General features: G+C 44.1%; 1 protein-coding gene across 2 annotated transcripts; it reads left to right on the top strand.

The window, feature by feature from the left end:
• Positions 1-2,593: 2,593 nt before the first annotated feature.
• Positions 2,594-11,632, top strand: TTPAL (alpha tocopherol transfer protein like). 2 transcript variants are annotated; one of them, XM_042049920.1, is made up of 5 exons: positions 2,594-2,652; positions 3,785-4,236; positions 4,949-5,142; positions 6,912-7,022; positions 7,741-11,632. In XM_042049920.1, the coding sequence occupies exons 2-5, from the start codon at positions 3,798-3,800 to the stop codon at positions 8,014-8,016; spliced, it is 1,020 nt and encodes a 339-aa protein (XP_041905854.1). In that variant the 5' UTR covers positions 2,594-2,652; positions 3,785-3,797; the 3' UTR covers positions 8,017-11,632. The 2 variants fall into 2 exon arrangements, with proteins under 2 accessions (XP_041905854.1, XP_041905844.1); XM_042049910.1 differs by lacking the exon at positions 2,594-2,652 and adding an exon at positions 2,763-2,860.
• The last annotated feature ends 159 nt before the right edge of the window (positions 11,633-11,791 follow it).

The raw sequence follows: 11,791 nt of genomic DNA on the forward strand, positions 1-11,791 counted from the left end.
CATGAGTTCAACATTCCCCACATAAGAAAAACTGAGGTAAGGTAGTCACTTCATTTGGAAGCCATCCCCAGATTATATTTCACTTCCAGCTCTTCCTCATTATGCAGTATCCTCACTTCTGCTTTCCTTCATCATTCTCTCTCACCTGCCTAAGGTTCTTACTCTTATTTTAACCTCATTTTTCATATCTCTCAATTGATTGTTACTGGTTCTCCCTCATTTCCCACCCTTCTTTTTCCCCAAAACAGAGCGTCATTCACATGTCACTCCTTTCAAACATCCCTGCTCACTCCTAACACCCTGCTGCAGCAGCCATTAACCAGTCAGGACTGGAACTGTCACCTCCCTGCTAAATTTTCCTCCCTTGTTTGAGAGGTGCAAATTCCAAGTAGATTTTGCAACCTTTAGCATAAATTCCTGCTTGCAGCTCCAGTATTTCCCAGCTGTTTGGTGTTTTGAAGCCTTTTCTCAGGTCAGCAATTAGCTGGATCAGGTGATTCAGGAAACTCATCCCTTCAGCTGTGAGGCCATAGATCCATCTCCACAGCACACCCCTTGTCCTCTCCCCAAGCTATGTCTGTAGCTGCCAGATTCAGGCTCTTAATTCTGCCCTGGGACCCCAGGTCCCACCTGGCTGCTTCTGTCACACTTGTGCTGCAGGTTTCTGTGTCTGGGAGCTGTATGAATGGAAATGGGAGCAATGCAAAATCTCTTGTCCTCCTGAGGTCCCTTCCAACCTCATTTATGCCACAAATCTACTGGAAAGGGCATGGAGCAACATCACAAACACATCCAATTCACTCAGATCCAGCTTGAGGCACCAGTTTGCCAGGTTGCACCCAGGTCTGGGCTTGATCATGAGCACAAGCTTGAATGAAAGTGTTCCCCTTCCCTGGAACACCTCTCTGCAGGTGAATACCAGTGACACGCTCCATTTGTTTCCATATTGGCATATCTCTTGCCAGGCACAGTGTCACTGAAAAATTGCCTACTTTGGAAGGATGAACCCTTGGCAGAGAAATAAATCAGAGTTCAATCTTGTATGCTGCAGAAGGGCCTTGATTCCCACTGCAGGTTCCTGGGATTCCCACTGCAGGTTCCTGGGATTCCCACTGCACGGTCCTCGGATTCCCACTCTTTGTCCCGCTTTGACTCCCTCTCCTGGCTGAAAACACGGGTTACAGCCGAGAGAGAAGAGCAGAAACGACCGCGCTCTAGGGACGGTCTCTTCTTGCAGGATGCTGAGGCGTTTGCAATCTAACGCTGCGTCCCTTGATCTGTGGGGTGAAGCGTGCCATTTCCCCCTCCCCAGCACTCCCTGGTGAACCCCTTTCTAATGCAGCAAACCTGGGAGCGACCATCTGTTTTATTACAAATTTCACGCAGAGAGGTCAGGCATCACCACCTGACCTCCTGTGGGATAAGACGGTTTTCTGTCCTGTCAAAAACCAAACCAAAGCCAAACTACCCCAAAAATCTCCCTTTACTAACATTTAGTCCTTCTGTTGTCGTTTAAATCCAGGACACAGCCGGGACGTTTCTCTGGCCCCGCTTCCATCCAGCTGTGCTTGCCTGGATCCTGCTGTGAGGCTGCCCTAGCTCTGGTCAGCGATCCCACATGAACTCTGGTCAGCGATCCCACATCGGCTCTGGCTGGCAGGGAGAGGCTCCCGGGCCCGCAGATGGTGCTGTGGCCCCGTTCTCGGCTGCCTTTCTCCTCTCTTCGGGTCGCTGCTGTCTCTCAGGTACCGGCTTGGCCACAACGGGGGGACAAAGGCTCTGCTTTGACTGGAAGAGGCCCTGGGATGCATGTATATATAAAATATATATGATGTGTAGGTTTTAATACATTTTATATATATATATAAAATGCATTTTTATATAATATGTGATTATATATTATATATAAATAGTATATAATCTATTGATTATATATAGGTAAGTACATATGCTGTATGCTATATAGTTACATGTATTACATAGCAATATTATATATTATATACGCACATAACACACATATATACATGTGTACATACATATGTATATATATCCATATATACACAGATATATATATACACAGATATAATACATCCATAATAAAATATATATTTCACGTATAATACATTCTGTACATATAAAATTCATTTTATAAATGCAAAATATAAAATGTATTTTATAAAATGTACGTATTTTATAAAATATATGTATTATTTGTCTCTAGATATGTTTATAGACGTGTGTATATATATGCGTGTACATATTTATATGTATAGATGTGTGTACAGATGTGTATGTGTATATGTACGTATACAAAACTCTGCCTTCGTGGCTCACGGCAGGATGCAGTGGCCTGCCGTTGTCACAGAGCATGAGGGGTAACAGAAGGACAACTGTCCCTCCAAGAAGCGGCCCTGTGGCTCCCTGTCGCTGCACGGGGCGGATGACAGAGGGTCAGGAACCCCCTGCCTTCGGGCCCAAGGCCGAACCGCACCGGCCCTGGGCCCGCCGGGGCCCGCGGCTCTCCCGAGGCCCGCGCCCCGCCCCGGTGCCGCCCCGGGGCCATGGCGCAGGCGCGGCGGGCCCGTCACTTCCGCCGGCCGGGGCCGTTCCGGGGCGGCGGGGCCGGGACGCGGCTGCTCCGCGGGAGCTCTGGTACGGGCGGGCTGCGGCCCGGGGCTGAGGGGGCTGGGGCTGAGGGGGCTGGGGCTATGCGGGGTCTGGGGCTATGCGGGGTCTGGCCGCACCGCACCGCACGCTCCTCGGGCGCTCGAGGGCTGGGTGCTGCCCAGCCCAGGCTGTAACCGCGTGAAACGCGTCCCCGTGAGCGGTCGCGGGGCCCATCCCGAGCAGCCTGGGGAAGGTGAGGTGCGAGCGCGGCGTTGAGAGAGAGGTCTGTCGGTGCAGGAGGAAGGCGGGTGTCGGTGACAAGTGTGTCCCTGTGGCGGGCGGTTCCTGCGTGACAGCCAGGAGCGGTGTGGTGTGCTGTGAGTGATTCTGAATGCGAACAGCTCAGCAAAATAAAGCCATGTTCCCCTGCCAGGTCCAGCTACAGGAATCATGGCATTTTCTAATTTTTCACTCATCTCTATCCACTTGTGACTGCATTTGGAATTTCAGCTCCCGGGTCAGACATATTGGCCTCACACTGAAAAGTTAACGCTAGATTAAGCCAGCTTCAATACCCATGCAGTGCTGGCAGAAGAGTCTGCAATTTTCTTACCTGCTCATCCAGTCTGTGCACTGCAGGCATTTCGTGTATTCCTGAATGCTGCTCCTGAATTGCTCAAAACATTCACCTGGGTAGAGGTGCTGGGAAGTGCATGTGTTTGCTAGAGAAGTTAAGGAAAGCTCCTGGCTGTCTGGGCTTAGATGAGGGAGCCTCTCAGAAGAGGGTGTAACTCGACCACATGTGAGAATCCTGCCAAACTGGGATGTTGGCTTTACTTTAGTTTCCAACTGGACATAGGAAATAACCGTTAAGGCAAATTAAATTCTGTGTTTTGCAATGAAGCTGTGTAATTCTGTACTTTAAGTTTATTTGGTTAGGCTTCATCCAAGGCAGCTTTCTACCTGGTAGGTAGGATAAAGAGATTAGAGTAACTTGCACTTTCTAATCCTGGTAGCAAATTAAAATGAATGGTGTGTGACTGTAGCGCTGGTTCTTGGAAAGGCAACATCTTTAGTTAGGAGACAGAGGGATACAGAACATAATAAATAGCAAATAATCAATGTGGTTGCAAGCCTGTGGGTTTGTTTGTCACGTGCAACACTTGTTTTTTGACAGATTCCTCTGCATTATGTCAGGAGACAGTGACTGCACCAGGACAAGTCCGTCAGCGGGGTCTCCATCGGACAATGAGCTCCTGCCAGACCGGCCAAAGTACGTTTGTACCCTGTCTCCTGATCTCGTTACCAAAGCCCGGGAGGAGCTTCAGGAGAAGCCTGAATGGAGGCTCCGTGATGTGCAGGCACTCCGAGATATGGTGTGCAAGGACTATCCTTCCCTGGGTACGTGCCTGGACGATGCTTTTTTGCTAAGGTTCCTCCGAGCCAGGAAGTTTGATTACGATCGAGCGCTTCAGCTCCTGGTGAACTACCACACCTGCAGGAGGACCTGGCCAGAGGTGTTCAGTAACCTGAAGCCATCTGCAATAAAGCCTGTCCTGGAGTCAGGCTTTGTCACTGTGCTGCCTCACCGGGACCCGCAGGGACGCCACGTTGTCTGCATCCGCCCAGGTACTCAGTCCTGAGTGTCTCTGTTCCCCGTCCTCGAGGTGTGTCTGGGCCAAAAGCCTGCTCCCTGCTCTCCTGTGAACAGTGGTGACTTGCACAGTGTGTGGGCTCTCTCAAATTTGAAAAGCTATCTTGGGAAGGGACACGCTGGTCCTTAGCCAGCATTATTACAGTTCCTTTTCCTCTGTCAGCAATAAGTGCAGTCATGGCAAAATGAAAATGCAGTGAGGTCGATGAAATGTTAGGCAATTCAAGAAAAATTAATACGCAGTAACTCAAATTGAAACAAGGCTGCTGGCCTACCCTTAGAAACTCATAATTTGTTTTTACAGTAAGCGGAGAGAGGAGCCTATAGCTCTGACTCCTGTGTAAATAATCAGTCTTTCATGTGCTTTTGGTGCTGCCAGGCTTGCTGTAAATTTGTTTTCATTCATTCTCCTCTTTTCCATTTACCTGCCTTCTTTCTGAGCTGAAACTGCTTTTAATGAGCTGTGCTGGCTGGAGAACATTGGGTTCTTAAAACCATTGCCTTTGCTCCCTGAAGTGAACACGAGTTGCCATTTTCCTCTTGCTTAAGAAAGGCTGCTCTGAACTAGAACTGTGGCTATAAAGACTAACTTTTGAGTCCAGGAAAACAGAAAATCAGTTTTTTTGGAATGTGTATTGTTAGCTTATCTTCACTCTCCGACTTACCATCCCTGTCTTGTAACCTCAGACAGATGGACACCCAGTAATTATCCGATTACTGAGAACATTCGTGCCATATACTTAACCTTAGAAAAACTCATTCAGTCCGAAGAGACCCAGGTGAATGGAATTGTAATCCTGGCAGACTACAAAGGAGTCAGCTTATCTAAGGCGTCTCATTTTGGTCCTTTTGTAGCCAAAAAAGTGATTGGAATTCTTCAGGTAAGACCTGAACTGGTGGGAAAATACACTTGTGCATTGTAAATGATTGCTTCTGTGTGTAGAGTTCTTGACTATGTCACCACAAACTTCATCATCTTGGCTTTCACTAGCAGAGTTAACCATGTCTCTGCCCAACCAGTTTCTCACACCCTTAAAGCCAGCTTACCTCACTTGCCCCTTTTTTTGACTTTCGCATCCGTAAAACTTAATTTGCGTTAGAAATGCAAACTTCGAGTTGGAACAGACAAAAGCAGTTCTGCTAGGTAGTGGGAAGGAAGAAAGACAGCAGAGAATTACAGTTAGAGAGGAGACAGTCAGGAAATGGCCTGGTATTTAAATGGTTCCTGTCAGCTGAGATGGAGCTAACCATGGGGCAAGTGCAGGTTCTAGCTCAAGTGCTGCTGCAAAAATTTTAAGAGGACTTTTGAATGGGTGTGATTTGAGGAAGGATTTCCATCCATGCCCTGAAAGCAGAGGCTTCTTTAGCACAGGGGCAGCAAAAGAGACAGTAATGAAAAGCATCTCTGCCTGGATGTGTGGAAGGAAAGTGGTGGAGAGCAAGTTAGAGCAAGGGTGTAAACACAGTGAAGCTGGACAAAACAGGAAGGGGAAAGGACTGAGGAGTAGCCTGGCCAAAATGGCAGGAAGGTTTGATGATTTCACTTGATGTTGGTACAGTCTGGAGGAATGAGATGAGAAAACTTCTCTTGAATGGGTTCATTCCATCATTACTTTTGTTCTGGCCTGAGCTGGTTATGTCCTTTTTTGTATCCATGGGGGGATCAGGGAAGATAGGGTGAATCAGGGGAGTGTATGGAAATGAGACTGGTGAGTTAAGGAATGCCTTTATAAGAACTCACTCCTTTACATTATGATCTAAATGTGTCATTTAACTGTAAGCCCATATTTAATTTGTACAAATAATGCCATGAGAGTCCTGCTGTTCCTACTGGAAGATATTCACAAAACAATAGCTGGACTTGGGGAAGGACATAAAGGTATGGTGGAATAGAAATGTGTTGCATCAACCTTGCTGAGCTGCAGCTCCTGTAAAGATGAGCTAATTCACTGACGTTCCTATGGAGAAAAATACTCCAGCTGTGCCTGTTGTGTGCTTTTCACTCCAAGCACTGGCTGATTTGTATATGTAGAGCTGGTTAGAGGGAAAGAAACTTCACTGAGTCCTTAATTGTTGATCATGAGCTTTTGCCCTTGAAAAATATTTCTGCAAATAAATTTCTGCAGCAGAAATCCCATAATTAGCTGCTGTTTTAAACTGTCCTTTATGGGAAACTGTGTGTCCTAGCAATATTAGGTTCCTTCTTTGCATAAAAACACTTTTTAGAATATGTTGGGCACCAAATCTAGTTGCTGGACACACTGTTAGAAGCAGCCTGCTCTGGCACTGAGTGTGATGGACTCCTCAGGAACTGCAGACATCACTTTATTACTGCATCCTCATCAGAGCTGGGAATACCCAAATTATCTATGTGTATTTGTCAAGGCAGATAAATATCAATATTAGAAATTAGGATCTACTGACAGCAGTGTATTTTTTGATGGAGGGTTTTCTTGTCCCTTGACCTTGTTTTTATGCTCACAGATGTCATCCTAGGACTGCTCTCTATAACAAGTTGAATTTCTGTTATTGTACTGGTTTATGTTGGTACCTCAGATTAAAGTTGTGTGCTGGCAATCAGTCTCAGGAAATTTTAAAAAGAGAAAGATGTTTTTTAAACTGCATTATAAAAATCTTCTTTACCCTTCAGGATGGATTCCCCATTCGAATAAAGGCTGTTAACATAATAAATGAGCCTCGTATATTCAAAGGTATTTTTGCAATCATCAAGCCTTTTCTGAAGGAAAAGATCGCAAACAGGGTAAGGATTTGTGTGATTTTAATATTAATGTTTGTAAGTTCCTTGTTTGGCCACTATTAAGTAAAAAAGAAAAAGAAATTATAATACTTGACAGCTAGAAAAATGTTGGTGCCATTTTACTTTCTGCTTTAAATTTTAAAAATATACGTATTGGGAAAATTCTCTGTGAGACAGAAACTTTGAGGAATTCAATATTGTCATAATATTAATATGGAATTTTAGTACATGTGCTCTGTATCCAGGACATTATCCAGGACATTTGGGCCCAGTAGCACTTTGTTTATGAGGTGCTGTCAAAGGAAAACTGTGTTGCCCCTTCCTTGCTCTTTTCCCTTATGCGAGGGTCCTGTGTGGCACAAGTATCCTCTCCACAGGACTATGGTTGCCAAGGATGATTTTTTTTTTTCCCACAAGGATAAGTACTTTCAACCCCATGAGTGATCTTGGGGATGAACTGAATTTGGAACCTCAGCCCAGGCACATGTCAAGTCTCTCTTGCTGGGATTTAGTCTGCACTAGGTGTGGATTGTCTCAGGGCTTCTCTCACTGGTGTGTCTGACTGCACCTGCCGACTGCTCTGTGCTGCCACTTGCCCATAAACACATCACTCCTAAAATTTGTTCTTTAGCTCAAAATAAGCTTGTAGGCTGACTGTTCCAGCAATTTGCTGTGAAGTGTTTGATGTGCACTTTTAAAGCTCTTTTGCTTTCTTCTTCAGTTTTTTCTTCATGGCTGTGATCTGAATTCCCTTCACCAAAACATTCCTCCAGTGATCCTTCCTGAAGAGTACGGTGGTACTGCAGGCAAGCTGGACATCTCTGCCTGGAATGAGCTGCTGCTGGCCTCTGAAGAGGACTTCCTGCATGATTTCTCAGAGCTGGTGCTCCAGTGTGACAGCTCTCCCCACGACCTGCTAGTGAGTGGGGATGCTGATGAAAAGCAGTGTGATGATTCCCTGCGAGGGATGAAACCTCAGCTCTATTACTGTTACTAACAAACCACTGGAGGGAGGTTTTCCAGCACAGTTAAGATCTGCTCTGATAGGTGATGTTGTGAACTCTGCCTTACTCCTAAACCTGCAGTTTAGGGACAGACTGCTGAGGCACTTTACACTGTAGAACCAAAGGAAGCTGGAGAGGGCACAATGGGGGCAGGGCAGAGTTCAGGGAGGGTAAAAGCAAAGAGCACAAGTTATGTAGAAGACTTGAGGCTCATCAACCTCTGTGTGAATGATGCAAACTGGCTTCTTCTTTCTAATGATAAAGGGAAAAAATTATTGCAGATAGGTAAGCTTGACAGTTTCTTGTCCCCGCCCCACACAGGTGAAAAGTGAGGATGATTTATGAGCTTTGTGATCATCTGGTCCCTTCCCCTTCTGCAAATGCCAGTAATCCAAGACAAGAAAATGGCTTTTGAACCCTGCAAAATATAATTCTTTAGTGAAGATTGCTTAAAACCATGAAAGTCTAACTTGGCCTGTCCTCTGTCACATGGTTCAGATTGTGAGTTGGTGTTTCTGAAATATCTCAGTGAACATTTGTCTCAAATTAATACAGAACAAAATTTACTCGTGAATACCTGTTTGGAGATCATCTCTTAAAACTTCCTCACAGTTGGAAGAACTGTGACTGATGGATTAACTACCATAATATCTATACCAAGGTTTATACAGCAGATGCAATCTTCATTTTCAGAAAACAGGAAGTTTTTCAGATCATTTACTAAAGCTTTTGATTGGACAACAGCTTCAGATAATGAGGTTTAGGACCAAATAAAAGCAAGCTGTGTTAGCTACCTTCCCACATTGACAGTTCTTTTCTGATTGAGATAAGGAATTGAGTAAGTACCTCATACCCAGGATTTGTGAGGAGGTTTTGTAGCAGTTGGCATGTGATGTATAGAAGGCAATACTTCATGTAAGACAGCAAGGTGCTGCTTTAGCTTGTTACTTCGGGCTGAATTTGAGTTCTATGTCTGTGAAACCAAATGCAGACAGGCTTTTAAAAAGCACATTCTTAAATTTCCTGATATTGTAGCATTTTGTTCACCGTGCTTGTCAGCGCTTTTGTGAAATGTTACAACTTGGTTTTTAACTTTGTTGACCTCTTTTGTCTTTGGTTGTCATGTTCCTGTATGAAGTTAAGACTTGAATCATCTCTGTGATATTTACCCATAATTTGTATCCCTGTGCTTCTAGGTCTTTGTCTAGAGACAGAACTAACATTGATGTCAAACCAGGGTAAGATACCTGTGTCTAAATAAGCTGTTCCCACTCCCCAAGTTAATTTCGTTTAATGGTCTTGAATTAGAACTTAACTCTCAGCACACTCTTTGCACACGTTTTTCTGCACTATAATGGTGTGGAGATGGGAAACGTCACTAGGACGAGGAAAGCACAGTCTGTTACTTCAAGATGAAATAATTCACTATTTGGTGGAAAAGAACATCCCTTCTAATTGGGAACTTATCACTAGAGCACTTTCTCTGGATGAAATCTTGATTTAGTGCCAACTGTGATTATAGGCACCAGTTACGTTTCTGTAAATATAAAACTAAATTATCTTGAGGATCTCAGACATTCATTTTTCAAAGTGCCAAACTCTGTTTTGAATGTCTTTCTTCCTCCCAGTCCCCTTGCAGCATGACTGCACTGCCAAAAGGAGACTCCTCTACCACTCTAACAACTTCCTGACCTGGCAGCAGACCTCATCCTGGAACTAAGGGGTGGCAAATGCCATACCTGTCATCCTGACATTATAAAAAGAGACTGGGTTCTGAAAGAGGGTAAAACCATGCAGCTTTTTTCTTTTCTGGGTGGCAGTTCAGAATCTGTAGGAGCAGAAAACTCATCATGTGGACAGTTGTAGATTAAAGGTGGGAAGAGATTAATTTTCCTCAGTGAAAGCATCTCATTTTTCTTACCTTTAGAAGTCAATTGTAACTCCTCTTTGATAGCTATTACCTTTAGTGCAGGGAAAAAACAAGCTACCATTTTCCTCCACTAAAAATAAGGTAAGAGTACTGCTAGGCAGCTCCTCCTTTGTGGCCAGAATATGCTCTGTGTTTTGCAGAAATTAATTCAGTTTTTTGCCACCTAGAAGCCAGTAGCACACAGCACCAGGACTTGGACAGATAAGTGGCTGCCCACACTGCAGAACTGCTAGAACAGAGAGAGTGGTGCTTCTGTTGTTTTAGTGCCTCTTAATTCCAGTCACAATGTACAACTAAAAAAGATAGAATGGACATTTTACCTAAAGATGAAGGCCTGATAGTCTTTCCTTAATTGTGCTGCAGGGTTGCAAGTGGGGGTATATTAACTGTAGGAACAGCTACTTTCATCCCCTTATGTAAGTACTAGAGAGGGAGGTTGGATGTTCAAAATTCAATTTAGTGTCCTTCAAAGACAACTAAATCTAGTGGTGTTCAGCAGATGGCTGAGGAACCTCTACAAAACTCCCTTTTTTCAGGCTTTTATATTCTCTTGCATGCCTTAAATAGTAGGCAGACTAGATCCACCTCACCCTCTTCTTTCCTCTGCTCACTAAGAATAAAGAATATGATTTAAACATAATAAATGAGGCTATATCATTGTGCTGGGTTTGGCTGGGGTAGAATTTTCTTCACTGGAGTCGGTGTGGCACTGTGTGAGCGAGCAGTCACAGTGCTGGCTGGGGTTAAACCACCACAGTTGCCAGTGCTGAAAAGTGCCAGTCTTGTGCCTCCAGAACCTCTTTTTCTTAAAGCTGGCAGTGGATGTCAGGATGCTAAATTAAGCCAGGCTTTACCAGGAATCTCTTATTCGTAATTTGCTGTTCCTTTTGGCTTTAGAACTCAGCCAGGAGTTGCAGCTTTGCTGAGCTGTGTCTCTAACCAGTGCTTGGCAGGTCTTACAGAAAGCACAGCTCTGGCTTATGTGTGTCCTGGCTACAGAGCTGAGAATGTTCTTTGAGCTTTAGTACTTAGTAGCAAAGAAATCAGTTTGTTCCCAGAATTTCTCATGTGAGCATTTGGAAAATAAACATTTGTGTCAAGTAGAGCACCTCCTTATCTGCAAGTTAAGAGAATAGCTAGGAAAAGCTTACATGATGGGGTTGGTTTTTTGCTTGCGGGCTGTTTGGGTTTTTTTACAGCACAACAACCACTTTTGTTTCTTCTTCCCACTTGAAATAACTTTGTTTTCCAAGGTTATATGCTTTTCCCAGTACATGAGCCATCCCTGCCAAATCCAACACATCATAAGGAACGATACTTGAACTGAATTGGCATTAGGGGGCACAAAAGGTAGCTGCAAACTGTACATAAAAGTACTTGAATTTATACTCTTGCAAATGGGTGTTACAAGCCCTGAGGTATTTTCAGGAACTGGCTGAACTGTTGTTTTTGTTAAATCTCATTTTGGCATGAGTTACTCATCGTGTTATTCAAATATTAATTTTGCCTTCTGTTATATGTGGGCCTAGAGGTGTTGGGTGGTTAAGTGTACATCTTATTTTGAAAAATTTATTTTTATATTGCATTTTATAAAATGAAGTCATCAAAAATGTGTAATTTTATGATGCATGACTGGGTGATTAAACACATTGTAACAGCTGCTCATTTGATATTTTCAATACGTTTGTCTCGTGTCATGTTGGGATATTTTACTGTTCACCTCAAAAACAACACACAAGTTCCACATTTACACACAGTTGCTACTACACATAATCACCACAGCACTGCCTTAGCAAAAGGTGTTGCTTTCTCCTGGAGAACCGAAGTTGAGCAACTTC

The sequence above is a fragment of the Corvus kubaryi genome, unplaced genomic scaffold (genome assembly GCF_017639235.1).
Source record: "Corvus kubaryi isolate FWS band 111438036 unplaced genomic scaffold, C.kubaryi_AGA036_p1.0 134, whole genome shotgun sequence".
NCBI classification, from domain to species: domain Eukaryota; kingdom Metazoa; phylum Chordata; class Aves; order Passeriformes; family Corvidae; genus Corvus; species Corvus kubaryi.